Source organism: Haemorhous mexicanus, chromosome Z (genome assembly GCF_027477595.1).
Source record: "Haemorhous mexicanus isolate bHaeMex1 chromosome Z, bHaeMex1.pri, whole genome shotgun sequence".
Lineage (NCBI taxonomy): Eukaryota > Metazoa > Chordata > Aves > Passeriformes > Fringillidae > Haemorhous > Haemorhous mexicanus.
The window spans coordinates 39,256,190-39,283,791 of record NC_082381.1 but is presented as its reverse complement, the minus strand read 5'-3'; the positions used below and the strand labels follow the sequence as shown (position 1 = coordinate 39,283,791).

The 27,602-nt window shown below is 38.7% G+C and overlaps 1 protein-coding gene across 2 annotated transcripts in view; it reads right to left on the bottom strand.

Annotated features, from left to right (window-relative positions):
• TEK (TEK receptor tyrosine kinase) overlaps nt 1-20,002 on the bottom strand; it is a 39,252-nt gene extending 19,250 nt beyond the window's left edge. For both annotated transcript variants that reach the window (XM_059873925.1, XM_059873926.1), the window contains exons 1-3: nt 19,612-20,002; nt 7,624-7,935; nt 2,116-2,226 (exon numbers count right to left, since the gene is read on the bottom strand). In XM_059873925.1, coding sequence (XP_059729908.1) covers nt 2,116-2,226; nt 7,624-7,935; nt 19,612-19,663 — 475 coding nt within the window. In that variant the 5' untranslated portion in view covers nt 19,664-20,002. The remainder of the gene's footprint in view (nt 1-2,115; nt 2,227-7,623; nt 7,936-19,611) is intronic.
• Nucleotides 20,003-27,602: the final 7,600 nt, after the last annotated feature.

Genomic DNA, 27,602 nt, shown 5'->3' with positions numbered 1-27,602 from the left:
CATTGTCTTGTCACTGTCAAAAGTCCCTCTCCTGGTTTCCTTCAGCTTCCATTAGTACTGGAAGGCTGCTATAGAGGTCCCCCTCTGCACTTCTCTTCTCCTGGCTGCAAATCCCAACTTGTTCCACATTAACAACCCAGACAGTCTGATCCTGTTCTGATTCACAAGCTTGCATGGCTGAATGACCATTACCAATGGTACTGTCATGAATCAAACTGTTCTCATCTTCTACATTCCCTTACAGTCACGTTGAAAATGCAACAGCATTTTTCCCTTTTTCCCCTTTTTTCACTTTTCTTAAATTATTTAGAAGGTAAACAGCATCAGGTAGGACCTCTGTTGTCTGTGACCATGTATACTATGAATTTGACTGTTGTCAAATTTCAGGCAGCCTAGAAACGTAGAACTTTGCTGAGGATCATAACCAAAACAGGAGAGAGACTGTGGGTCACTTTTGTCCATGACAGAACATGACAACCACTCTCCATGAAAACAGAGCTAAATTAAAAGAACAAATAATTAAAGGGATTTGTTCTGAAACTGTGGGGCATTTTCTAGTATCTTTTGAGTTACATGCTGCATAAAAAACTTGACAACAAAGCGTTAAGAAAGCCTTATGCTTACAATCTGCTAAGCAAGGCTCAATTCTCATTACTTGTTTTCCAAGATGTTATGCCAATGTCTTAAAGCAACCCTGTTTAGCAGAACCATTTCTTTGTCTGGACAGCCATTGTGAGATTCTGTAAGGGGGAAGCAGTACTTGAAACAACTGAAGAGAAAGACTGCAACAGCTAAATATAGTAGAAGCCTTTTCTCTTCTTTTCCAGCTGCTGTATCAGGACTTCTCAGAAATATTGTTTCAACATCAACATCAGCTGGAAAACATGACCTACTGTCCAGAGGCAATCTGAGATTTTTTGCTGCATTTCTAGATGAAATTGCAGCTAAGGGAGTACCATGATGTAAGCAGTCCTGCTCCAATATTTCATCTGGTTCTTTTCTGAGAAACTGGTGATAAGAGATCACAGAATTTTCCTAGGGACCCTTTAATGACAAGTGATGGCAAACTTGTCTGCTGTGCTCTGACACAGCTAAGTCTCTGAAGTCCAAAGAAACAGGTATTTGTGAAAGTCTCCTTTGCCTATTGCCTCTTTAAAAGACACCTTTTATCTATTTAACTCTTCCAGCCTGTTGAGGTGCTCCAGGTAATCAGTAACTGGGGTTGAGGCTGACTCACTACATGAGTTCTTTTGCAGTGTGATGACACTTCCTTACCTAATCCAGCTCTATTTACTCCCTGTTTCCTGGTGGCTCACTGTAAGCTAGACTGTCAAATATGGAGCGGAACATTACAGGTGCTTCTCACAATCATAATTTATTGTGGTTTAACAATTTGATTGTGAAGGTACTGTGAGTTATAGTGACATCTATTTTTGTATTTTTCTACAGAAGGTAGATAGCAACCTCACATATCTCTAAGCGTCAAGCAGGAGCAATACACAGGTAAACAGTGAATACATGTCATTTAGGTGCCATGCTAGATAGATAGAAGATTTGGTGTTGCAAAATGACAAAATTTTCAACCTGACTAACTCTTGTAGTTGAATGAGATAAGCACTAGATTTTGTTCACAGTTTGTTCTTTCTAGTAGCAGAGTACTGGTGATTAATTTCTTAGATTGAAGGGCATTGTAGAAGGTAAATGGCCTCAAAAAGCCTTCTGAAGAATGCAAAGTATCACTTGAAAAACTGTAGAAATGCAATGAAAGATACTCTAACTGGGCTTTCACAGTGGCCCAGAAAGAAAAACAAAGAGACAATCTAAAAACAACCAGGCAAATATATGAAGGGATGTAGAAGGAAATCAGAAATTAAAACAGAAAACAAAGCCGAGATATAAACAGAGGGGGATTGAGCATTTTGGTGCAAGAGAAACAGGTCAGATCAACATATTGGATATGGAAATTCACCCCTTTAGGAAACATTAAATGTATGAGGAATGATGTCTGCTACAGCTGCACAGCAGGGCATCAGCAGCCATAACTTTAAAAGACTTACTTGGCCCTCAACTAAAACAATTATAGCAGAAAGAGAAAAGACAAGAAAGATTGAATACCATTCTTGTAGATCACTGCATCTTCCTCTTTTGATGCCATTCTGATGAAGGAGATGTTCACATGCTCTCCCTTATTTGCTGTAACAGTTAATGCCACTGGGTGGAATGAAGCTGAAAACAGAAGTAAGTGATAAATAGCAGTTACTGTCTCTATCTGGTCTCTGGCCTGATAGCTGAGAATGGTTTGCAGCAGGAGCCTCACTCAAATTTTGATACCTCAATTTCTTTAGAGCATAAAGTGATTCTTTACCATCAGCAGCCTCAATCTATGCTCTGGCAAATACAGAGGACTTGCCTATACCCTGGAACAGCAGACTGCCCCTAGAACCTGAGGCATGAAAAAAAATAATTGGCTTCTGGCTAACTGGAAACAGTTTCTAACTAGGAGCTCCAGCTGGCTGTAAAATCCTTTCCAAAGTTTCTTCATCTCTTAATAAGTTTTTAAAGCAGACTGGAAAAAGTATGGAAATTATACTCTAGGGAACAAGCTGTCACTGGCAAATAAACACCTAAGGTGATTTAAGTTCTCTTCTACTTAAGGTTTATAATGCAGAACTGTGAGATAGTTCAGGAGACCACAATCATGCAGGGCTGGGAGGAGGTGTGGTAGATGTAGCAGGTCTGTGTTTGTGTTAGTTCACCAAATTCTGGAAATACAGAGCGTGTAGGATTGAACTAAGAACCAAAGCAAAAAAGTCATATTCACAGGCTGTGGTACTTCTACCAAAATAGTCTCACCGGAAAATATGGCTTATTGAAAATAAAAATTCTATATGAGAGACTGATATAGATCAGCAAGTTTTCCAGCAGTGAAATTCATTTTCCTACTTAAACAGAAAGGAACTTTTATACATTTGTTTGTAGATCTTGATTTAAACAAAAAGAAAGCAATAGATAAAATTTTTTTCAGAACATTTCTGTCTATTTCTTATCAGTACATCAGAAGATAACTAAGGAATGGACAGAAAAAACTCAAGAAAAAACTCTTTCTTGAAATGGCAGCTTTAATGAAACTAGTGAAATGGTAATTTTAATTACCACATTACATTGAAACAAGACAGAAGTTAAGAATGCTTCCTTTAATTTACTTGGAAAATTCAAAGGGAATGTTGTGAAGTGTTTTGAGGACAAATTCCGGTTTTCTGGCCATTTTTTGCTCTGAGGGTTTATGCCATAACTGTCATTTATATGTCCTATGGAAAAAAAAACTCTTCTAGAATTAGCCAAATTGACTTCCTAACTATCAAGCTCCTTACCTGACGGAGAATTTGATACCTCTGTACTTTCCCTTTCAGAGCACTCAGGGGAATGATGTTTTGATTTAAAACAATCCCTTTGCTCTTTCTAGATTTGAAGTTTTTTAGCCTTAAGTGTTCCTCCTATGCAAGTTCCTTCATGTAAGTCCATCTATCTTTGTTTTTCCTTCTGCTGCCACCTGCCTCCCCAGCCAGGAGTGGGACTTTTTTGACATAAGACCCACCTGAGTTTCAGCTGAAAAGAATCCTTGAAGACCCATTCACACTCCTAGACAGCTCTGCATTTTCAGAGGTTCCATTTCACAGCAAATATTTTCATACCAAATATTTAATTCACAGCAAATATTTTTTAAGGAACATATATGCAAGTTAATATAAACTATTAGACAACTTATTAATAAAAAAAAAAATCCTTTATCTAGAAGCATGCCTCTTTTCTTGGTTCATTTTCACAAAACTATCGATAAAATATCCTTTGGTTCATACCAAAGGATTGGTATGAAATTGGAGAAATTTAATTTCTCCAATTTGGAGGAAAATAATTTGGAGCTTGTGGCTGGCTAAAATTTGGTGGGAAAGAAATACACAGAGATGGGATCAAAAAGCAGAGAAAAAATTATGAAGTAACTTTCTGTCATATTTTATATGTATCAGAACCGTAAAAAATGAGCAGACAGATGCTACATCAAAGTTTCTATGAGGCAGATATTCTGCCACTACCTCCACAACATTATTTTGCAAAATCTGAGGAAGTAAAAAGGATGATATTCTTGCAATAAAAGAAAGAACCCTTTGATATTTTCATTACAAAATAGATTTTTAAGTTAAAAATAAAAATGTTTGTATCACATGATGTAAAACTAAAGAAAGAAAATCTGAGCAAGAATGAAGACATTTTTATCAATCCAAGCCAACTTCTCTCCTAGGATATTATTTCCTTGAAAATTTTGACATTTTAATGTTTTATTTATAGTTGGAAACAAGACAACTAACAAAAACACACAATTCTTTGCAGGATGGAATTTCCATCCCCTGCACAGTTCTAGTGGTTATGCTCTGAGACTCTGCCACACGTTTTCGTTGCTTTGTAAGCTATATACAATTGATTTCAGCAGGAGTCTTCCTGCTTCACATTAAGTACATGCTTTTGTCATTTTACCTAATCATTGGTATCTACTCTTATGTCTTAGAGAAATAGAAAATTCTAATATAGAATGATGAACTAAGTTTTCATTAGTTTCTAATGAACTAGTTCATTAGAATAATGAACTAGTTCATTAGAAACAGGCAGCAAAAACTGAAAGCAATTCCAATAAGTTCTCTCTCAAGACCTTATTTATTAGTAACAAATGCATAGTGAAAAAACATTATCTATTTAAGAAAAAAAAATTCAACAGCTTTTGCAAAAAATTAATTGTTAACTACAAATGATCCTAAGGGGTTTCATTGCAGTCCTTTTTAGACCAAATTTAGTGAGACAATGCTAATTGTTTTAACAAGATATTGAACTTTTTTATTTCCCTCTACTTTTCTTTGCATGTTAGGCTAAACCACAAGACTTTTCTACAGTGTATTGTTGCAATGGAAAGGAATGCACACTCCCTGTTGGGCTCAGCTCCAATGTATTTTTAGATTGTGACTTGTATTACATGATTTCACATCTCAAGTGTGCCAATTCCTTATAGAGACATAACGAACTGAGCTGCAGGACAAGTGCCATAATACTCTACTGCTAGCATTTTCCATTATTGTCCCTTTGACAGCTCTATGGTTGAGTTTCTGTGGGGAAAACTCAATCACATACATGAAAACAAACATTTATTGTGTAGAGAAATTGAATAAATTGTATTTGACTAGAAGGAGAATGCTCTGTGGTGTTTTATTCTAGAGATGTGTACTTACACAGAATAAGGATCACTCCCCATAAGTAGAAACAGCATAAACTGTTCCTTCTCATTGCATGTATGAATACTACATGTGTAACTATAATGTTTCAATATAAAGAATCCAGGAGAATGTACTTGTTACTTTCAGAATAGCAGATAGTAAAATAAATCAGGAAAATGAACCTGTTTCCATATTACACAGCAAAACTCTTCACTATATGTTCATATTTTATAACAGGTATATAATCAGGGAGATGGCAGCTCCCACTGAGTCAGTAGGGCTACCAAAATGATTAATGCTTAGTGAGTGTTTCACCAGCTTATTGCCAGGAGGATGCAAAACAGTGTCTGGGTTTCCAGAAGTGCTGCTTCTTCCTTTGACTTTGGTGTCTCCAATGGGAAACTGCACATTTCACCTCAATTTTTGCTGTTGAAGAACATATTCTGCCTTTAAAAATTATGAAGACAACAACAAGGGTATGTGGAAAAAAGTCTGTTTTCCAGATACATATGCTTTGCCAAACCCCACAATCTTTCCTTAACCTCTTTCTTCACTTTCTGTGCACTTTAATAGCTATGAGGATTTCTGGTGTACCTCTCTCTCACCCATCTAATCTGATTAGATTATATGCTTTCACTGAGGACTTGCTAGCTTGAATGTTGTTAGTGAAAGCTTTAGCAGATAAAATCTGAGAAAGGTATTCAAACCTAGAAATTAATTCAAAACACCTATCAGCTGCTGGTGTGAATGCTACTTCTGTTTAGAGCAACATCTGTCACAAAAGAAGACTTCAGAATTTGTTAACTTGAAATTCTCTGCTCCTAGGCCCACAGATACCAAATGGAAAGAACTGATCGATTCAGAGGACATTTTCCCTCCCATGCATGTTGCTCTACAACAGCTAGAAATGTGCTCAGCTTGCTGGCAGACTGCCAAAGGCAGGGTCACATTGACATTCCATGGACTATTATCTTATCTCCTCCTCACTGCACCCTCCTTTGAAACAATGGAGTTGTCAGTCTGCATCTGCAGATCTTTCTTGGTGACCAATCCAACACTTCAAAGACCACATTTGGTCAGAGAAAACATAAGCCAAAGAAAAATGTATATGTCCTACTAAACTTGCTTCCAACCTACCCATGTTCAAGGAAATAATAAAGGGCACTAGCTGCAGATCTTACAAATGAAAAAAATCTCCTTTTATAAATTTGATATGTAATTTCAGGAGATACCTACAACAAAAACTGCTCTTACTAAAATCTTATAAACAAAGATTAAAATTGTCGAGCATCCTTACAGACCAGTTGCCATGGCACAAAACATTAGCAGTACAGTAAAATCTATTTTAAATTATCTTCAGCTTTGAAAATGTGATTTGCTGCAGAAAATTACTCTAAATTTCTTGTGCCTTTCTGTAGTTGATGGTGATCTCTGCTTTGGAAATTGTCCCAGAAGTCTAATGATGTCCAGAAAGAAGAGAAATTTTGAACATACAGAAATGCAATGTAATGGACCTTAGAAATCTCACCTTCTTGTCCTACTATATCCCTGCACATTTGCTTTTACTATTGTACATAGCCTAAAACCAAAATCAAATGAATAGTGGAATCTGTAGTGGATTTTGTGAATAATCTTCTCAGATTTTGGAAAACGTCTCTGGACTTCCTTTCCAGTGCTGAGAGGAATGCCTTTTTTTTTCTTTTTCCCACATTGACACAGACTATGCAAATCCAGTGCTGCTGATCTGTGGTTTTACTAAACCTTAGGCAAGGCAATTATTTTCTGGGCTCAGGTTGCCCACTTACTTAAGATAGATAGAAAAGTGATGCTTAGCTATGTACAACTCAGACCTGTCAAACTTTAAAAATGGAAGCTTATTTGAAGTCAAGTGTCTGGCATGCAAGAAACCCAGTGCAGGAGTTGCCACGTATGTTATTCCATGGGGTCAGTGAGGCCACTTTAATTGCTGACTTTATGTTCTTGGCAGTAGCCAGATGCAGGCAGAATACTTAGAGATGTCTGACTAACTTCCACAACGAAGTGACTAGCACCTGGTACCAACCAGTTTCTCCCCATTGCAGAAAAACAAAACAAAACAAAACAAAACAAACAAACAAAACCAAAACAAAAAAACCCCAAAAAAACCAAAAAACCCCCACAAAAACAAACAAACAAACAACAAAAAACCACAAAAAAACCCAACAAAAACAAAAAAAAAACCTGAACCAAGTCAGTCCATTTTTATTGACTCAGGACTGCCTTGCCTGGTCTGGGACCATGTTTGTGCCCACTTGTGTCAAACAGGGGTAGCTGCCAGTCTGCAAGCAGTGCCATGGCAAATTCAGATCTGACCACTATACTGTACCTCCCAGTGGCATCTTCATGGTATGTATCCTTGTCACCTCATCCTTGAGTTTCCCTTCACAGTAATATGCTCCAATAGTTTCACTGGCCTGTTCCCTCTTCCACACCACTGTTTTGGCTGCTGCTCTCTTGGAATCTTCATTAACTTCCAGTGGTTCTCGGTGCTGGTTTGCCACATCCTCCTGGTCCCGGCCTATCGTGATAGACTCACGGGAACGCCACTTGGAAGTGACACATATAAGTGATGTCTCGGAATTGCCCACCAGAGGGAAGGAATTGATCAGTATGAGGTCCAGTGCCGCTTCTACTTTACCTAAAAAAAAAAAAAACAAAAACCATCAAATGAAAAAAAAATTTACTGTGGAATATTATGCGGCAAATCAAATCCCCAGGTAAGCTGTGTCGCCCAGTGGTCAGGGTTTCTCTGGCTGGTGCCATGCAGAGCATTCATGCAAAACTGGATGAACACAGAGTAATTATTCTGCTACAATGACTTAAGGGTTTGTTTTTATGACACAAACAGATGGAATTTTCTCTTCTTAGAAAAGGCAGTATGTCTTGCAAACATGTTGAATTTCTTTCAAGAGCTGTTGTAGAAGCCCAAGGAAAACCGTAGGTTGCCAAAGCAGATAGATCCGTGTATATTAGACATGAACATAAATGCCTCAAGTACGGTACTTTTCTGGTTACAGAATTGGTGAATGATAAGGTTGTCAGTTCAATAGTGTTTCCTCAATCTCCTTCACATGGATTTAGTACATATGAACCAATGTAAAGCAGGTATGACTTCAGTTATAGGACATTGTAGTACTTTGAACATTTGGGGTATTTATTTGCAGCTGTTTTATGAATTTGGACTAATGATTTTATAGTCAATCACATTAAATATTTGAAGACCTAACAGACACTGACAAGACCCATGGCACAAAGCAACTTGTGCAAAAACAAAGAGCAAGTGGGCACGGCTAGTTAAGTGAGGTCAGGTTTAAATCACTCAAAATTGCTTCTTTTGATCAATAGGACTGCCAGAAACACAGATAGGTGAAAGTTTCTTTGAAAATTAGAGATACAAGCCTAATTAAAATATCCTCTAGCAGACTGTCACAGTTTTAGCTGTTCAAATGTGCATAGTTGGAGGGAAATTCAGCTCTCCTATACTGAACAATTGGCAAATAATAGGCGTTTCCCTTTATTTTTTAAGTTCAGGGTAAGGAGAAGGGAAACACCAACATTTTTTCCAGCTGAAACAGGAAGAATAATTGATTTCTTTTATTCATCACATCTATTTTCCTGATTTGGATACAAGTATATTTTGTATTTACATAGAGAGACCTAATATTTAGCACCGGTCAGCTTCCAAATGTTCTCTGATGGGAAGGAAGGGGTATAGTCTTAGATAAGGAAGGTCAAAAGGTCGCAGTGCTGACTGCAGTCTTTGCGTGTGTCTCTGCAGTGCTCTGGGCCAAGGGAGGAGGTCCTCCTCTGCTTTCAATGCAAGCAACCACTCTGGGGACTGAAGTATCTTGACAGCACATTGACACTCACCACACCCAACCAGTCTTCCACAGCCGCCACCCTTTCATGTGCCAGCCCAGATAATTTGCAGTTACATAATGGAGAAACCAAACCACCTGGAAATGTTGCAGCAAACATTAAAGTAAATATTGCATAAACGTGCAGGTCAGTAAAGTCAGTTCATCCTGCTGCACATTGCAAACATTAATCAAATGTGAAATTGAACAAATTAAAGAGGTATGTGATAGAAATGAGGCCAATTCACACATTCATTTTATGGGACATTTGTCTCAAGGCTCTTAGTTTCATATGAGGAACATTTGTGCTTTTTCTATGGATCTGATGCATCAGCCAAAGGCCAATATAGTTCAACAATCATCAGCACTGAGAGAAGCTTCAGTTTAGATCAGCAAGGATCACATGCCAGGAAGATATATTCTTAAAATCACAAACTGCAAGATCTTGGTTTCTTCAAACTTTTGCAAAGCTCAGAATCAAATCTGTGAAGCTCAGGATTCAAATTCTGTGACTTGACATGACTTTCTGCATTGGGGTAGGCCCAGTGTTAGAGAGAAGAAGAGAAATATTTTTTTCTGCCTGGCATCCACAGGCCACAGAGCTACAGCTGCCTTTCCAATACAAAGGTATGAGCCCAAGGGCTGGTGTCCTTCAGAGGACAGCTGGTCACCCAGGGCTCCAGTTCCATTTTCCCGAGCATTTCTCCATTCTTCTGACTTCAACCAAAGATTGAAAGGTGAAAAAACCACCTCTTTCCTCCCCTGCATCTCAACCTTTTAATATTCTGAGAAAAAAGTAGTAGGAGAAGCCTGAATTTTGAGGACCAGCTTTCATGCTGCCTTTGATCCATATTCAAAGCAACATTCTACCAAATTCGGGGTATTTGCTGCATATTTTTTTCCTTGTAATAAAGTCAGGCAATCAAGGTGTAGAACAAGGAGACATATTGCTTTTTTAAACTTGAGAATATTCTGGGTGAATCAAAATCTAGCCACCAGGTAATGGATAGTGTTCTGATTCACTGTCTAAAGATAGGTGGCTTTTTGTCATACTAAACACTGCAGGGTAGCCCAGACACCTCAATGAGGCAGATGGAACACAGATGGAGTTTCTTCCCAGAGAAACATAAGAATTTTCTGCCTCTAAAAGGAATTTATATCTATGCATATATGGAATTATATGTCAAACATGACTTTGCAGCTAAGGTTTCATGGCAGGAATATATTGCAAGCAGAATTAAAATAGTGAAAGTTTTGCACTAAGAAAAGCTATGCTTGAGATATTATTCGAAAAAGAAAAAAAAAGGCATTTTAGCAATATACGGCCTTGGAGATGATAGCAATGTTTTCTTTGACTCCCCTTGGTGGGGATTCATACAGCATATCTTTATGATAATGCAATTTCAAATAAAACAACTGCTCTTGCTAGAAAGTAACTTATCTAGTCTGGCAAAATTTAGGTCAACCATGTCCTAGATGTTAATGAAGGTTTTGAGTATGTAAGAACCAAATAGGGCAACAGAATTTAGCTCTGAGAAAATGACAAAAAATAGAGACAGGAAGCAGCCTATCTCAGCAGCAGGGACAATCCTCTGTGCTGGCTGGAAAAAGTCTTTTCACTCCTGCCCTGCTTCTCGAAGAACAGATCTTGTCAGGAAGGCAATTTGCTGTGTGTGCAAATAGATTTTGAGAAGAGAAAGAGCTTGCAGAAGGCTAATGCTGTAAATGGGAAATACCATGCAAGGAAGACCCGTTGCCAAGTATTTATGACACATCACTCGCTGTGATGCAGTGCTTTGAGTCTTTCCAGCACAGTGAAAATGGCATCCTCTATAGACGTTTAAATAACAGCTCACTGACTATGGCCCAGGCAGAAAAATAAACCGAGGGAAACACTTATAGTTCCTCTTAGCCCACTCCAAATTACAGGATTGTCCTCTCTCTTGCTGGGTGATACTCAGCTGCATCTTTCACATCTTTTCTAGTACAGATTTCTGCTGCCCAGAGAGCTAATTGTATCCTGTGCTGCATCCAAAGCAGCGCAGCCAGTAGGGCAAGGGAGGGGATTCTGACCCTCTGGTCTGGTGAGAGGGGAACCCTGCATCCAGCTCTGGGGTCCCAACTCAGGAAGGACATAGACCTGTAGAAACAGGTCCATAAGAGGCTACATAGATGACAGAGTGCTGGAGCACCTCTCCAGTGAGGAAAGGCCGTGAGAATTGGGATTTTTCAGCATGGGGAAGAGATGACTCCAGGGACACCTTATAGCACCTTCCAGCTCCTAAAGGGGCTACAAGAAAGTTGGAGAGGGACTTTTGTCAAGGGCAGGTAGTGATAGAATAAGGGGTAATAGCTTGAAACAACAGGAAGGTCAATTTAGATTAGATATAAGGAAGGAATTTTTCACAATGAGGGAGGTGAACTGCTGGAACAGGTTACACTGAGAAGTTGTGGATGCCTCATTCCCTGGAAGTGTTCAAAGCCAGGCTGGATGGAGCAGCCTGGTCTAAATGAAGGTGTCCCTGTCCATGGTGAGGAGGTGAGATTGGAACTAGATGACCTTAAAAAGGTCCCTTCAACTCAAATTATTTTATGATTCTATGATATTGACCTGGGGAAATTGTGCTGAACAGAGAATAAATTTGTCATGCTGTGTCTGTAGTCCCTGTGTGTTCTTATTCCCTACCAAAATGCCATTCATACAGGCACAGTCATCATATTTTCTGTGCGGCATTGCACCAGCAAAACTCAGCTAGGATCAGCCAAAATAAATAGTTCTCAGAAATTCCCTAGAATACATCCCAGACATAGTTCTACTCAAAGAGCAAGCAAGTCTCTGATAAAGAATAAAATATCACTGCTCTAGATCATTATTGGTGCTAGATACTAGGGTTCATGAGTAAATGTGGCAATCTGGAGCTGAGATAGTTTGATGTTATAGATGAGTACATACAGCAACTCTTAGTTCCACAAAATCAATAAATCAACAAAAGTATTGATTTTTCATTTCCTCTGACAGTCCCTGCCCATATACTTCCACTGTTAACTCTCGTCTTGTCTCTAGAAAAACATGGGAAAATTCTAAGCACCTTCTATCTAGTGTGAGGCTTTTGCAAAATTGTCTGTTATTTGGAAAAAATGTTCAACACAATGGCTTATGCTCTTCTTCCACAGAAAGCAGCCAGAGTTGTCAGGTCCATCACGGAGTCACCACACCTCACTGTCCTTCAAAGCTCATATAATATGGATACAGGTCATATTTGCAAGGGGTATTGAGAATTCAAAGTTCTGAGGAAGGCTTTAGTTGTTAATAATGACTGGTAGCAGAAGAAAAGAAATTGTTTAGACATTACACACCTAAAGATATATTTATTTCCTTCTATTTGTAGAGATTTATTACTGATTGCTTGAAATTACTATAAGGAGGAAGTCTTCCACCTGGTATCAAAGTGAAGATCTGTTGTGGAGGTAGAAAGCAGAAAGATTAATACTTTTAAAGTACTAATTATTTAAGAGAAGATGAAGGGGCAGAAAATTTCAGTAAATTCCACTCCATTTTTCACCAGGTGAAGTAGAGAATAGATGTAATATGTAATGCTTGTGTAGTTCTTTTTTTTTCTTTTTCTGTTAGTGCTTGGAACACAAATTTTTCCTGCTATTAGGCATCTGGGAACAGGAATATAAAACATATAGATACTATATCAGTGGGGAAAAAGTAGAATCAGTAGAAAGTAGAAACAGTCAGTTGCATATGACACTGCAGGATTTAAAAATAATTTAGAGACTGGTGAAAACTTTTAAGTCATCAATCCTTCTTCCTGCAGGTTTCTTAAAATATAACAATGAGCAATCCATCTGCTTGAAATAATACGGTTTTGATTTAGAACAAACCCAACTTGCCAAATAGCCTAAACCTCAGTATTTCTCATTGTGTCCTGTTTTGTAGTTATAACTTCAGCTGTACCCTCTACAGTCTTATTTTTTAAATAAAAATAAAACAGTGTATCAGATTAAAAGAATTAAATTATTCTATTTAGAAATACGAATGGCAACCATACAAGCAATTTTACTGAGGGAGTATAATATTTGATTAATTCTTGGGGAAGTAATGAATAAACAATGATTTTTCAAAAATTAAATAACTAGACAATATGGAAGATAATCAGGCTGGAAATAATGCAAATTAAATATGAAGAAATAAATAAAATAGAGACTAAATCAACATGTCTCCTCTTCCAAAGAGAAAAAAATTAAGTACTCCTTACTTAATATTAAAGCCAACCGAAACCAACTCAAAACATTAACTGTTTGGGCATAATTTTCATAGGAAGAGTAGAACATACACCAAACCAGAATCTGGAAATTTTGGATGTTTTTTTCTGGGGTCTCAACATTTATAATATTTTTTGTTCATTCTCGAAAAAGAAAAAAATCTGGTGGGCGTTGAAACTATGTATTCATTTTGTGGGCTCAGTGATCTTTAAGTGTCCTGGAAATGTTGTCTGGAATGCAAAGATAGCAGCAGCGCAGGTAATTTCTCCCAGTGAGTCAGATTCTCTTCTGACAGCTCATTCCTCCACAGGAAAACAAGGTTGAAATTATTGTCCAAAGAGAATAAGATTCTCTACCATAGAACTGGAACAAGAGGGGTGAAAAAGAAAAGACACAAATGCTCTTGGAAAACAGCTGATAAATGAGCTAGCAACCAGGTTTCCCAATAAAACCTTTTTTGTTGTTTATGTAAAGAATCTTGTTATATTTTACAAGATGCTACTGTGCAGCTGTGGGATGCTTCATCGTTCCAATACCAAGATCACTTGCCCTTAGAAATAGGGCACTGTTAGTAGGGGAAGGTATTGTGAAACTAATAAGAGATGAAAAATTGCTGACAGGCTATCACTATGCTACTCTAGCAGTAGTGGGAAGACCAGAGCACATGTGTGAAAAACAAAATAGTTTCAAAGCTCTGGGGGCTGCCTATCTCGGTATCTGCTCATCTGCCTTTGGGTACCTCTGGTGCAGCTGAAGGAAATACCACTGCCTTCTTGTTTTCTCTGCATGTCTGCTGTCAAAACAATATTTTAAGATGAAAAAGTCGGAAGAGAAACAGCGCTGCAGCTTTGTTGGGGTTTCCAGGGAAGAAGCCATACCGAAATATGGGGGGTTTTGTGTGTGTGTAGGTGTGAGTAACCAAAACACAAAAAAAAACCCAAAACATGGTTTGTCATGATTTCTCCTTAGGCCTGGTTGACCACAAGTGAGTAAAATGGGAAACAACATAGCAGCACCAATGGCTATTTGAATAACTAGTTGACAGCATGCCAGGTAATGCTGAAAATGTTGAAAGAGGCTGAAGAATGTGGGAAAGCTCCAGTAGGACAGGCTTGTAGCTCAGATTCCTATGGTTGGATTTGCAGCCAGCAAAATATGGGTATCATATCATCAAATGTGTATGTGCTCAAGAAAATAAATACATCCATAACGAGGCTGGCCCTTGCATTATGAAGCTCATATTTGTACTGCAAATGTGCCAAGCCAAAGAGGGTAAAATCACACCGGTAAACAATCAGTCAGTGCATACTATAAGCATAAGGTTGGCTGTCCATTAACACTGACTGCTGGGAGAACACATTCTAATACACTCTTGCCTGTATAGAAGGGCACCCTCACTTGGCTGATTTTTCTGACTAAAGTAGCTGGGAGGTTTTTCTGGTGCTAAGCACATTTTGTGACTAAGGAGGCCAAGGCCCCTGAGCAGTGGCTTGTCTGCGATGAACAGCCAGGAAATAACACAAGGGAAAATCATCAGCACAATCAGGAGTGCAGTTGGAATTGCATTGTCAAGGAAGGCTTGTTATACTCCAAAGGAGAAATTAACTAAATCTCTTCATTAGTCATGCTGACAGCACAAAAAAATAAATATCAGGCAAGAAAAAAAATACCAGCCTTGAAGTAAAAAGTTTGCATTTCCAAAAAGAGAAATGTAATTTGTTAATGAGTCTTTCAAAAATCCTTTAAGAACATAGCAAATTCCTAATATCTTTAAATTGTAAAGGTGTTAATGGTTCCAAGTGACGAATTACAAAATGTATTTTGATAACTTTTTAACTTCTTTAAGATATGACCCTTGTTTAACTCTTGGAGAACAGTTATCTAATCTGTAATATAAACATTCACCATTTTAAACTCCTTATAGGAAATTCTCTATTTTAGACATGGGTTACTCTTTGCTGTGTGCCTCCACTAAAAACACAGTGGAACAGCATCCTAAATACAACCTACCCAGTACAGGATAGAGACTGTCTTTGGAGGGCAGTTCTTTGCTGCAGATTCTCTAAGATTTTCATCCCTCCACTCCCAGATAGATCTTACAGAGGGACCTGGTCATGGAAGTAAATCAGTTTCACACAAGTAGTAGGTGCAACCATTTCTGGTTCATTGCTGTTGTGCCTATGCAACACCCTTCATACCTCCATGACTTCTTGGTCTTCCAAGAGAGCTGAACAGAGTTTTTGTTTGTTCAAGAGATGGGTCTAGGTGAAGCATGCTTGTGTGTGTGACTGATATAGAGTCAGTTTCCAGCCCAGGTAACTCTCATTGAGCACATGAAGGACCAACTGCATCTCCCTCCCCTAGAGACAGCTGTTCAGTGACAGTCAGTATCTATGATTTCTATTCTCCCTCTTGTACAGTAAAGCCATCCAGATAAAATTCTTGTGGGTATCAGACAATCTGCGCAAAACATTACAGCTTCAGTTTTCCCTTAAATGAAAATTCAGCAAAAAACAATCTACCCATCTTAATTATGACTAAATATAAAAACCATAGAGTACATGTGTGTTCATGTATCTGTATATGAAAATTGTATCTAAAACAATAGCATATTTTAACATTTACAAATGTAGTGTGGCTTCACTTCACCCTTTCAGAGCTGATTCCTTTGGTCCTGATGTAATGCCTTTTCACTCCTGACCACTCCCAGCTGTTGAAATTACTTTCGGGAATACAAGCCTCCTGAGAGCTACTCTGCATCTCTGTAGGTGTGAACCAGGCACGGTACGGCAAGCAGATGCAATTTCTGTGTCTCACAAATCAAATACACTTCAGGAACAAAAGATGAATTTGTTTAAAATTCCTTTAATTCACATTACTAGTTGGATAATTTAGGTGTCAGAAAGGTTGTGCATTGGTGTAATGTCTGGCCATGTGACAAATACCTGATATTAAAACCTCACAGTTACAGTTATGAAATACCTGAGATTGAAAGGTCAGAAGTGGTTTTTCTCCATTTTTTTGTGGAAGTTTAAAAACTCCAGCACTCAGCCACACGACACCCTGAAGTTTAGCTGCCATTTTGATCTGACAACAGGCTATTTGAAGACGCTCACAGAGGCCCAGTCCCTTTAATTATGGGAAGAATGACATTCTTGTTCACTGTCACAGGCATGGGTTAGCCACTGGTTAATACAGGTTTTCTTTTGGTTAAGTTAAGCTTGAAAAGAGAAATAAAAGTCTGGAAGCAGAATTGTTAGAACTTTCCAATCCAACTAAAAATTTTGACATGTCATTTGAAAAGCCTACAGCATTACAAAGGTGCTTGTGTCTCTGGTAATGTGTGTTAAAAGCTGTTCAACTTTCCAAATATGAAAATGAGTCACATAATACAGATAATTTAGATTTTTATCATAACACCTACTGATCCCAAAGAAAATGCATAGAAGCCATACGCATAGATGATAGAGAGCAATTGAATGCTACTGCACTGCTTTGCTCCACTGTTACCTTTTTCTAAAAAGACTATTATAATCTTTTGAGCCTTTTACCATATATGGGTCCAACAGCTAAATCAAAAAAAAAAAAAAAAACTGTATTTTTAGAAAGCCACTGGATCTAAGATTATTGGCAGAGCAAAATTGCAGGACAGAAAATTCTGTCTTGGGAATGGAAACATTTGACGATATATTTGTTTCCTGATACAAATAGTCAAAGAAATGTTCTTTGAAGTTAATTGCAGTTATTGCTGATTTTCACCAGTCCTTTACTGATAAAAGATAACTAAAATAAAGCTCACACTTGAACATTTCTGAGAGTTAGCTCACTGTGAGAAACTGCAAGCATATTTCTAGACCATCTGAGTACACCTGAGGATGCCAGAGGCATTTCTGTGGCAAAATGCGAGTTGTGACACTCATTCCTTGCCTTTAGTGGAATAAATAAATCTGCAGCTCTTCTTTGGTCAGAGCTCAACAGACTGAACCTAGCCACAATCTTGGCATTCAAATCCATACTTCAGGATAGATGTCAGCATAATTTTGCTAGTCTAAAATGTCAGAGACATAAACAACCAAAAGAAAAAACATGTGGTGATACTCAGTCTAGTTTGAAGAATCCCAGCAGGATTAAATTCAACTCCTTATCAGTTTAACTGAACATTTGCTGAGAAATGTATAGACTGTAAAAGTGAGCATTTGTGTATGCTTTGAATGCCACCTTCCAAACTGGATCATTTGTTCTAGCTGCTAATGAAGTACTGATATTAAAAATAAAAAGACATTCAATCAAAGGCCATTTCTCCTAATGGGAACTAAGTCAGTGGTTTTCACCTTGGAAAAGGGTGGAGTGGATTTTGTGCCTACCCAGCAACACACCCAGAGAAGCCCACAATCATCAGGGACAAGGTTAAGGCAGTTCAGTGTCTGTGCTCAGTATAGACCCTCCCCTGCTCAGGGAATGTCATTCCTGCTTTCCTGAACTCCGCCTGCAGTATCTAGAGGAAAGCAGGCTCGCATTGTCTTCCACTGCTAGCCCCAGGAAACATGATATCATTCTCAAACAAAAGCGGGAAAGCTGACAGATCTATTGAGATGGGTGTGACTACAGCACACACCTCGCTGGTCAGCCGCTGTGGAAAATTCAGTGACTGGCAGCTCATCGGCGATGGGCTGTCTGTGGTCTCTACATTTTTATAGCTAATCTCTGCAAATGACTTGTTTCTCCTGTACTTGTGACTTAATGAACGTCATTGCTGTCTGTGTCAAACACGTATATGACACCATGCAGAGAAACAGGAGGGACAAGGAATAACTGGACTTTCTTTTCTTCTCCATCCATAATGCTTACAGCACCAGATATTTTCAAAATGTGTAAAGCTGGAAGTGATCTGAGGACTAAATAGGTTGAATCCATGTGCAGCTAAACAACCAAGAAACTGAAGCCACAGAAGAGGAGTTGGTAATAACAATACACAGCCTATTACAGCAATTGCTAGATAAGAATATTTCCAAACATGACTTCAACAGATTAAAAACTTTTTCTTTTATGGTCTGCATTAACCTCTAGCCTTTTATCGATGCCAAAAGTAACATCTCAAAGTTACTGCAATTTTATTGTTAACAGCTGTTAGCATGCTGCTAATCAGGAAGATCTGTGCAAAGCAATTGTGAAGATAGTTGGATGGAAATGAGGACTTCTGCCTTTTCTTCCTACTTTCTGGTTTTCATTGCAGGACAATTTGCTGTTCTACAGCACATTACATTTTCACTGTGAGATGGACTGGAACAACCTATATATATCTCAATACAATGCTCAAGGGTGAGTTAAGAGTCTAAGGTTATCATGTGACTTGTATTTTTCTTTTACCTATTTTTACAGAAGAAAATGACTACAAAAACAAATTGAGGATTGTAAAAATGATACTCAAATGTAGAGTAACTCTGAATCTGATGGCAGGAAGACAGTCTTCCTCCAGGCTCTGCATGTGATAGGTTTGGCAAGGTAGCTCAAACATTAATGCTGAAATTACTATAAACTAAACTTGAATCAGTATAATATTTCTGTATACCTTTCTACAGATAGCTCTTGTGATAAATTCTGGCTTGCTGAACTAATGACATTTGCTGATAATACTATATAACCATATTTGAAGTGGTTTTAATTCATCTTGTATTTTTCCCCTTTTTGTTCACTGACTTTCATCTAAATTCCACTAGTGAAATCTTGTCTAAAATCAGATACTGGAATAGCTACACGCATCAAGTGTATAGCTAGTTCATAAAGTCAGTCACAGAAGAAATTGACATTTAATCTGTATTTAGAACAGATCTCTCAGGGAATTGCACCAATGGTTTTAAAGTTATCAGCTGTATGAAAAAAATTTGTACCATTAGACAGAAAAAACCCCTCTTGCAACATGTTTCAACAAATTCAACAGTTAAAAGCTGCAGCAGTGGATTCTATATGTAGTTAAATCACCCCCAGTTGCTTGGCCCCAGTCCTCCCCTCACTGGCTGTAAGAGCTCTGCACGTAGAAGTGGACTCACTGAAAGAAACATGAGTACTTAAATCATTAAAGGAAAACGCTGGAGTGAAGGGTAGGCAGTAAAAGGGTAGGCGCATACTGTGTGAAAAACAAAGAAAGGCATGACAGGTCCACTGCAGCTATTAAAGACAAAGTTTACCTGAAATCAACAAGCTGAATCCATAGAGAACTAGGTGTGCTAGAGGGTCCATGATTTCCAAAGTGTATCCATCCAGTTCTTACAGTTGCTCATGGAGTATCCTTTCCCCGGGGTAGACCTTTAGCAGTTACTCTTGTCCTGCATGGTACGCTGTTTACAAGTCACAGGCAAGAAATCAGAGCACTGGCGCAGGCTGGAACAGTCTCATTGCTGTCTGAGTACAGGGAGTTTAAGTTCCTTTTTCCTGTTTCCTTTGTAGATTAGGATGGGAAAGGCAGGATCTTAAAGGCATTTTTGTATCAGCAGGACTGCAGGGCAGTGCAAATCCCGTCCATCCAGCAGTACATCAAAACAATTATCTGGAGCTGCTGGAGAAGCAGGGGACTGCTGTTGTTCATAGTCAGCAGAATAGGAACAATGATGGCATCCTCCAGTAGGCGGGAGAGTGCAAGTAAAACATCCTCCGCCTAGGTACAGTAGGTGGAAAGTGTTATTATCTCCTTCTTGAAGACCAGGACTGCTAACTTCTCAGGGTGCTATTGTGTTTTCCCTTATTTATTTAATCCACATGTAAGCTGCTGGCTGCAATGCATTTCTGCACACAATAATGAAAATATGAAGTAAATGGTAACAAAACAGCCAGCTGAATCCAGTATAGACCAAAGCCATCCACAATCCAGCTAACTACTCCCTCAGTTTATATGTTTTATTGGAAACAATTTTTCTTTACATTTGACAATTGGAAACAGACTGAAAACTTGTTGCAATAATAAATCTCACACAGAGTTATTATGACTTCAGTGGGATTAAAATGCCCATATCATCAGGGAGGTCTTGGAAGCTAAAACAAAACCCAAAGAAAAAATTCAAAGGAAAGCAGAAAAAAAATTTAAATAAATGGAAAGGCAGCACTCAAATATATAAACCAAATTGAAAAAAAAGAACAATCTTATTTACCATTTGACTAAACATGATCCATGGCAATACAATATTAGGAAGTTCTGTAGTCCTGCCAAGATGCCAACAGCCAGAATTACTTTTATGGAAATACAGAAAAAGGAATGTTCAGCATAGTTTTGGAAAGGGGGTATGGGTTTATCCTACTTTGATTTAATTTCCTTTTAGCTCTTACTTGTAGTGTAGATTTCACAGAGGAAGTCCTTCATACCCAAGATCTATTGCCATGTGGAGAAGGGTTACAACCACAGCAAATGGGAAGGCAGCAGACCAGAGTTCCTTACCTGTGTGCCTCCTGGCCCTCCATATAAGTGAAAGCCAAAGCAAGTAGAAATTTATACTGAAAATACCCTTTGGGTGCAAAAACACAGTATGAGGTACAAACACCACCAAAATTCCTTTTAAGCGTCCAAAATTGACGCTTAAAGGAAGCAGAATATAAGACATTTATGTGGTTTCATTTCAGACTAAAAAATAAAACATATATATTTTGTCCATTTTAGATTTTGGAGAACATCTACTCTTTTTCTACTCCTAGATGTGAAGAAGCAGTGATTACCCTTTTCCAACTGCACCTTATCTTTTGTAAGTCCGCAAGCAGCGATCCCTCCAATATCAGAATACTTAGTGCATTAGCAGATACTAAGTATTATCATACTTCCTATCTAGTGGATAACTGTTTTGTCATTCATTTAACCTGTTTATAAATTGGCCAATCCTCAATTATTTTTTAATGTCTTTTGGTTTGTTGAGGGATGGGGAGCAGGGAGGAAGAAGAGGGGAGTTAAGCAACTGCAGTCAAGGCTGTGGTTCTTCAGATTGCTATTCTAAGTTTAGAGGGGTTTTTATAGTTTTCTTAAATCTCATTTTCCTGCCATAAAGAGGTCACTGAGGAGAAATGTGTCATATCTCCATTTGAAATACACCTAAATACAAAGCAATGCTCCTGATATTCATTTTGCAGTATGAAAAATGGGCCAGGTGAGCTGTTCATTCTTTTTTGAAGAACAAACTTGTACTACTGATCATTTCATCTGCCATGATGACAACGTAGTTATTAATCTCCAGGACCAAGTGGACAGGCTGAATATGCAGCATTCCACTAATTCAAGAAGGTTGCAAAGGACTGCTGAAGCCAGAAGAGAGGAGATACATACTAACCCAAGTCAGAATTTGTTTAGGGTACCAGCATCAGCAAGACTGTGTATTTGACTTGTCTTTCATTAAAAAATTTCATTTTTGAAGAATTAAAGAATAGCATCTATAATTCAGCCAATAAAAATATACTCCACTTAGGTCTGTTTCTGTTTGGAAAGCTTTTCAGTGCCACAGTTTAAATACTCCTCCCACTGAAATCAAACTGAATCACACGATAAACTTTTTCTACTGCAGAATTTAAAGGATATCAATATTCTGACTTACTCTGACTCAACATTAGGTGTCTGCTAGGTCTACCTTTTAATTTTCATCCTTGTATTTAATGAGACTAGAATGTAAGTATTTTTAGAGGTAGGTGACATCAACTTTGTGTCCCATCAACTAAAAACTGTATGATCTGACCACCCTCTGATTGGTGATTGTCTGTCCCCACCACCAAAGAGACAGTGCTTAGCTAACGGAGATACTGAGTCTCAGCCTGCACTTACTATTAATCATCTGAAGAATTCCAAATAGTCTTTGGCAAAACCAGATGGCCAGTAAAACAGACTGGGCTAAAAGGAAGGATGGCAAAAGGAATAAAATAATGTTAACTGAGTAACTCTAACTTTTATTCCATGTGAGGCTGTTGACTACCAGGCTGTCCAATAAACATCTTTGCTACATCCTCAGGCAGGTAGGTAGCTGTACTTTGGCCCTTTAGGCCACACTCTCATCTTTTCTAAAGGTACTTGGAAAGACTCCAAAAGTTTCAAAAGAGTTCCCCTCTAAAACATCAGTTTGTTTGGTTGTTAACTGCTGATTCAAACATATTCACATCTTAACCCCTAACACAATGGCATGCACAGATTCAAATTAGTTGCAGCAGGGAAACAAACGGTCTTCCAACATGTAAACAAAACCCTAGCATTAAACATGGCTTTTCATAACTCTCTTTGCTGAAGGCTAATTTTATGATATGTCAAGTGCCCTGAACTCCTGACACCAGGCTTTCCTCCTTAGATAAGCAGCATAGTTGTCTCAAGGACAACCCATTCATACATGCTGTACCACATGGAAATATGTAAAGAGGAAAAAGAAACAATGCCACTATACTTTTTTAGTCAGGTAGATGTATTAGCAGAAATCACATATCCTCTTGCAATGTCTGCTGTATTCTATTTTTTGGAACCAAGCCATTACTTTGGCCTTGACGTGATGTTAATATGTGTTAGCAGGAGGCACTAAAGAACTTCAGGAATTATCACTCATCACAGTCAGCTAATATGAAACAAAGGTTCACAAATGATGGGGTAAGTTTAATTTCTCAAACAGATCATGTTCTCCTCTGCAGCATGGCCTATGCCACTGAGGCCATCGGTAGCCCCTAAGCCATCCATCTGGGACCACCTGGAAGTGAGAGGTAGCAACCAGGAGGCCAGGAAAAGGACATGTGCAGCTGCTGGTGCAAGCACTGAGGATGAGCACTGCCCGTACCACTTCAATTGCAGAGGTAAATGGAGGGAGGTAAAGGTTTCTGGGGTGCAAGTCATGCAAACATGGACAGGACAGTATGGAGGAATGTCGCTATTGTAACGGGTGGTTCTGAGAAACTTTAAGGTGAGGTAGAAAAAGTAACAGTGCTTTTTGCTGCACCTCATTCTGAGGAGGTGCAGTTTCTTTATGCTTTTTCTACTGCTTCTCCTGCACATGCATAACTAGAAGGCAATTCAGGGCTGTAAACAGAGCTATGATCCACTTTTTTTGCTCTGCATTTTTGTTTTCTTTTCTAAAAAGAGTTTCTCTTGGAGAACATAGCCTGGAAAATGGCTGAGTACTGAGCAGTATACAGAAGAGCTTCAGCCAAAAAGAGCTGGTGTTTTATCCTGTCTTTGTGATGCGGAAATGAAAGGAAATCTACTGAATGGAATTAAACACAGGACCTGATGGGAATTTCAGGTTTCTTTCAAAGGGAAAGCTCAGATGATGAAAAAACACAGGAGTACTTCAGAACTTCTGTATCAGTAAAGTCATTATGAAGGACATTAGGCCATTTGTCTAACATGTGTGCTCTGAAAACTTTGACTTTGCAAGTCACTTGTATTCCTCTGAAAAATGCTTCATGTATGTTTTAGAATGGCCTGGCTGTTGTCAGCTGAAGGACAAAAAAATTTTGCTTCTCTGCTCTACTACTTTCATTGTAATTTTTTACACCATATTTTGAAGTACAAATGAGTCTGTGTATCTATGTTTAATGGCAACAGTTGAATATCCAAATATCTATCAGATATTGATATCAAATCTCCCCAAATGATGCACAGCAATAATACTATTACCGCTTAAAGTAAAAGGGCATGAACAAGGCAAATTTCATATTTTTCCATCTGGAGAAATAAAGATTAATTTCATAAGCCTCTTAATACATGTGATCTTTGAAGATCAGACTATTGTTTTCAAGGACCAGGAAATGGGTCATGTCAACTGGATCACAGGGGTAGTGTTCTCAGCCATTAGGGTTACAGAAATTCATTCTTAATATCGTGGCTGCAGGACCTACTGTCTTCCACTGACTTATTATCACTCTGTTGGTATGATTCAATGGTGCTTTTTATTAGTGATATTAAGCAAGTACAACTTAGTGATTAATTTGCTGTCCACCTGCCTCTTCTTCAAAATTTGTGATTGGAAATCTTGGAAATTTGAAGGCTTCATTTAGAATTTTGTCTCTCTTGCATAACTGTTATCATGCAACTGATAATTTCTACTATAGTCAATATATTCTTTTTCTTCTTAATTGTAAGAAGTGTTGGGCCGCCCTTACATCACAAGTATTTGTGGGCAAACTTGAGCTGTATGTTGGAGACAGAGGTCTAGCATCTTACTCATCCTTTGCTGCACAGTGGAAATCTTGGGGCTGATACAAAGATACCAGTGTTCAATGAATCAAGTTCAGTCACTTTAAATGAATGAATGTAGCTTTCAATGAATTAGCTCTACAAAAGGAAACAAGAGTGGATAATTTACATTTCTGGCTCTAGTTCTCTCCCCCCCCACACCATTTTTTTTTTCTAATGTGGAGCACTTCTTCCCATTTCACACATTTAGCATATTGTCCAGTTAGTCCTCCTTCCTTAAAGGAGGACCTCTAAGTGTTGAGCACAAGTCAGGGTAAAACCATTTCTTCCTCTTCTCCAAGATTCTGTCAATCACAACGAATGATTGATCAAAGCTGGGATTTGAATTCAGATAATCTCTACAGCAGTGAATGCTTAAAGGCTTCCTTCCTCTTCATTCAAAAAGAAAAAAGATGACAACTATTTTGTTTGGGAGGAATCCAGTTCCCTTCTGAATGCTTGACCTGCGTTTCAGAGCCTTGCTCTGCACATACAAGACATGTATCATTTGATGCTCAGCTGCTCATTCACACCATGCAGGTGTTCAAGCGAGCTCCAATTTTAGGACCACTTTCAGAATCTGAAGGGTTTTCACTCCAATTGCTACACCCACCACAACCATTATTACCATGACAGACATTTCCAAGGAGCATACTCAAAGCAGATACTTTAAGAACAGTTACAAAGGAAACCTTTAATCTCTTTCTCCTCAAACTAAGACATTCTAATGGCTTGCACCTCTTCATAAGGCCTGCATTACGCCTTGTATTTTTGTTTTATGCTTGCAGCAGGAAAATAGAAGTGTACAGAAAGAATTTATGAACACTTCACCTTGGAAACATGTCCCTACAATTGTGAAACAGCACATGCTAGCACTAAGAGCCATTAACTAAAGTTGTCAGGCAGAAAGAACTCAGTGTTCTGCCTGTCTGGAATTGCTCACAGGAGTATTGGATTGTTGTCTTCTAAGCTCACTAAGAGAAATTTAAAAATAAACTTATATTGAAAGAAAAACAAGCTTTTTAAAATCACCATGAAAAGTAATGAATGCAAGATGAAGCAGGAAGACCAACCTTTGCATGCAGCAAAAATGTTTGCTTGGAGATATGATGATATCCCTGTATATATGGGAATGAGCTTGGTGTACTGTCATGCCATCATGAGCTGGGAACAACAGCAGTAATTCCTGTGCTCGTCCTCAAGAACAAATAACATGGCAGCAACAGATGCTTTGACTGAAGGCTTTGAAATGCTTCTTTTCACACAGTGTGCCATTGAAATGGGATGTGGAAGTGACGGTAATTGTCAAACCTGGTATCCTAATGCCACAGTGGCTTCTTACTGAAGGGGGATTAGGTAAGGCAACTTTTAATAAAGTGCATACATGTAATTACATGGAGCTTGTTGAGATACATCCACATGTGTAGAAAGATAGCTGACTTAAGGCATTGCAAGGTCATTCCTGAATACCTTTTTTATTTTATGGTGGTAAGGGAGAGGCTTCTGAGTACTGAAAGCTAGAATGTGTCACTTCTGCCCTCAGGAGAGCAAGAAGATCTGTCCAATGACAGACTGGTCAGCCTCATCTCAATCCTTGAGAAAGCTGTGAAGCAACTAAGGCTGGATACGTTCTCCAGACACATGAAGGATGGGAACTTGATCATGAGCAGAGAACACACAGTTATGATGCAGAAATTATGCTTAACCAACCTGACAGCCATTCACAATGAGGCAACTAATAACATGCAAAGAGAGAGATGTGGATGTTGTTTACCTCAGCATAAGCAAGGTGTTTACCAGAGTTTTCCATTAAATCCTCACAGATAAGCTGGCAAAGTATGGTTAGATAAGCAGGCTTGGGGCTCACTGCATGGTCAGTGGCCTGAAGTCCAGTTGGAGACCAGCCAGTAGTGGAATACCACAACCATGGATATGAGGGCAATATAGTTTAACCTTTTCACTGATGACCTGGATGATGGGTCAGACATCACCCTCAGGAAGCAGATGACACAAAGCTGGGAGGAGTGGCTGATACACCATATGGGTGCAGTGCTGTTCAGGGGGATCTAAACAGGTGAAGTGGGCAGCCAAGAATGTCATGAAGTTCCACACACTGGAATTCCACACAGACACATGCACAGTTCTGCTCCTGTGGAGGAACAATCCAGGCACCCATGCACACTGAGGGCTGAGTGGCTGGAAACCTGCTTTACTGAGAAGCCCTCTGGGGCCCTTCCTGGCGTACACTGAGCTGACCAACAGCAACAAAGCACAGCAAAGAAGACCAGCAATATTCTGGGGCAAATTAGGAAAAGCATTGCCAGGCAGGCTGAGGGAGGTGATACTTACTCAGCCCTGCTGAAAAAGGTGAGCAGAAGAGATTTTAAATATCTCCACTCTGCAGATGCTGACAGTTAATTCATGTCCTCTCAGTCTGAAGTCATAGCAAATAAAGGATAAAAGATTGTCTGGGTAGAGAGAGACGTGTGTTACTGAATTCATGTCCTGATGCACACACAGGAGCTTCACTGAAAAAAACATAGTCTGGGACTTACACTTTATTTAAAAAAAAACATATATATATCTAAATCTAAGGAGTTAAAGAAAAGGTAATTTCCACTGACACTTGAGGAGGTACATAAGGGTACAATTTACACAGCTCACTACTAGGAGTGAGTTAATAATCTTCCAGAGGGAGATGAAACACTTGCCACACAGCTTACCACTCCGAATCTACACAGTTCTTTTCAGCCATGGGTACTATGACTACTATCAAGGACCACAAGGGTGAATTGTTAAGAGAAAGAATGAGTGATGAGATTCTTACACAGAATCAGGTTATCTGAAGATCCTTCAGTAGAACAAGGATCAGAACCACATGCTGGAGAAAAGGATTTCATGACAGGCATCTCCTGGGAACACAACAAAAACCTGTAAGCTTTACCATGCTATCTTATAGAATTCCTCCCAAGGAATAAAATCTTCCCCTGCCCTGAGAGAAAG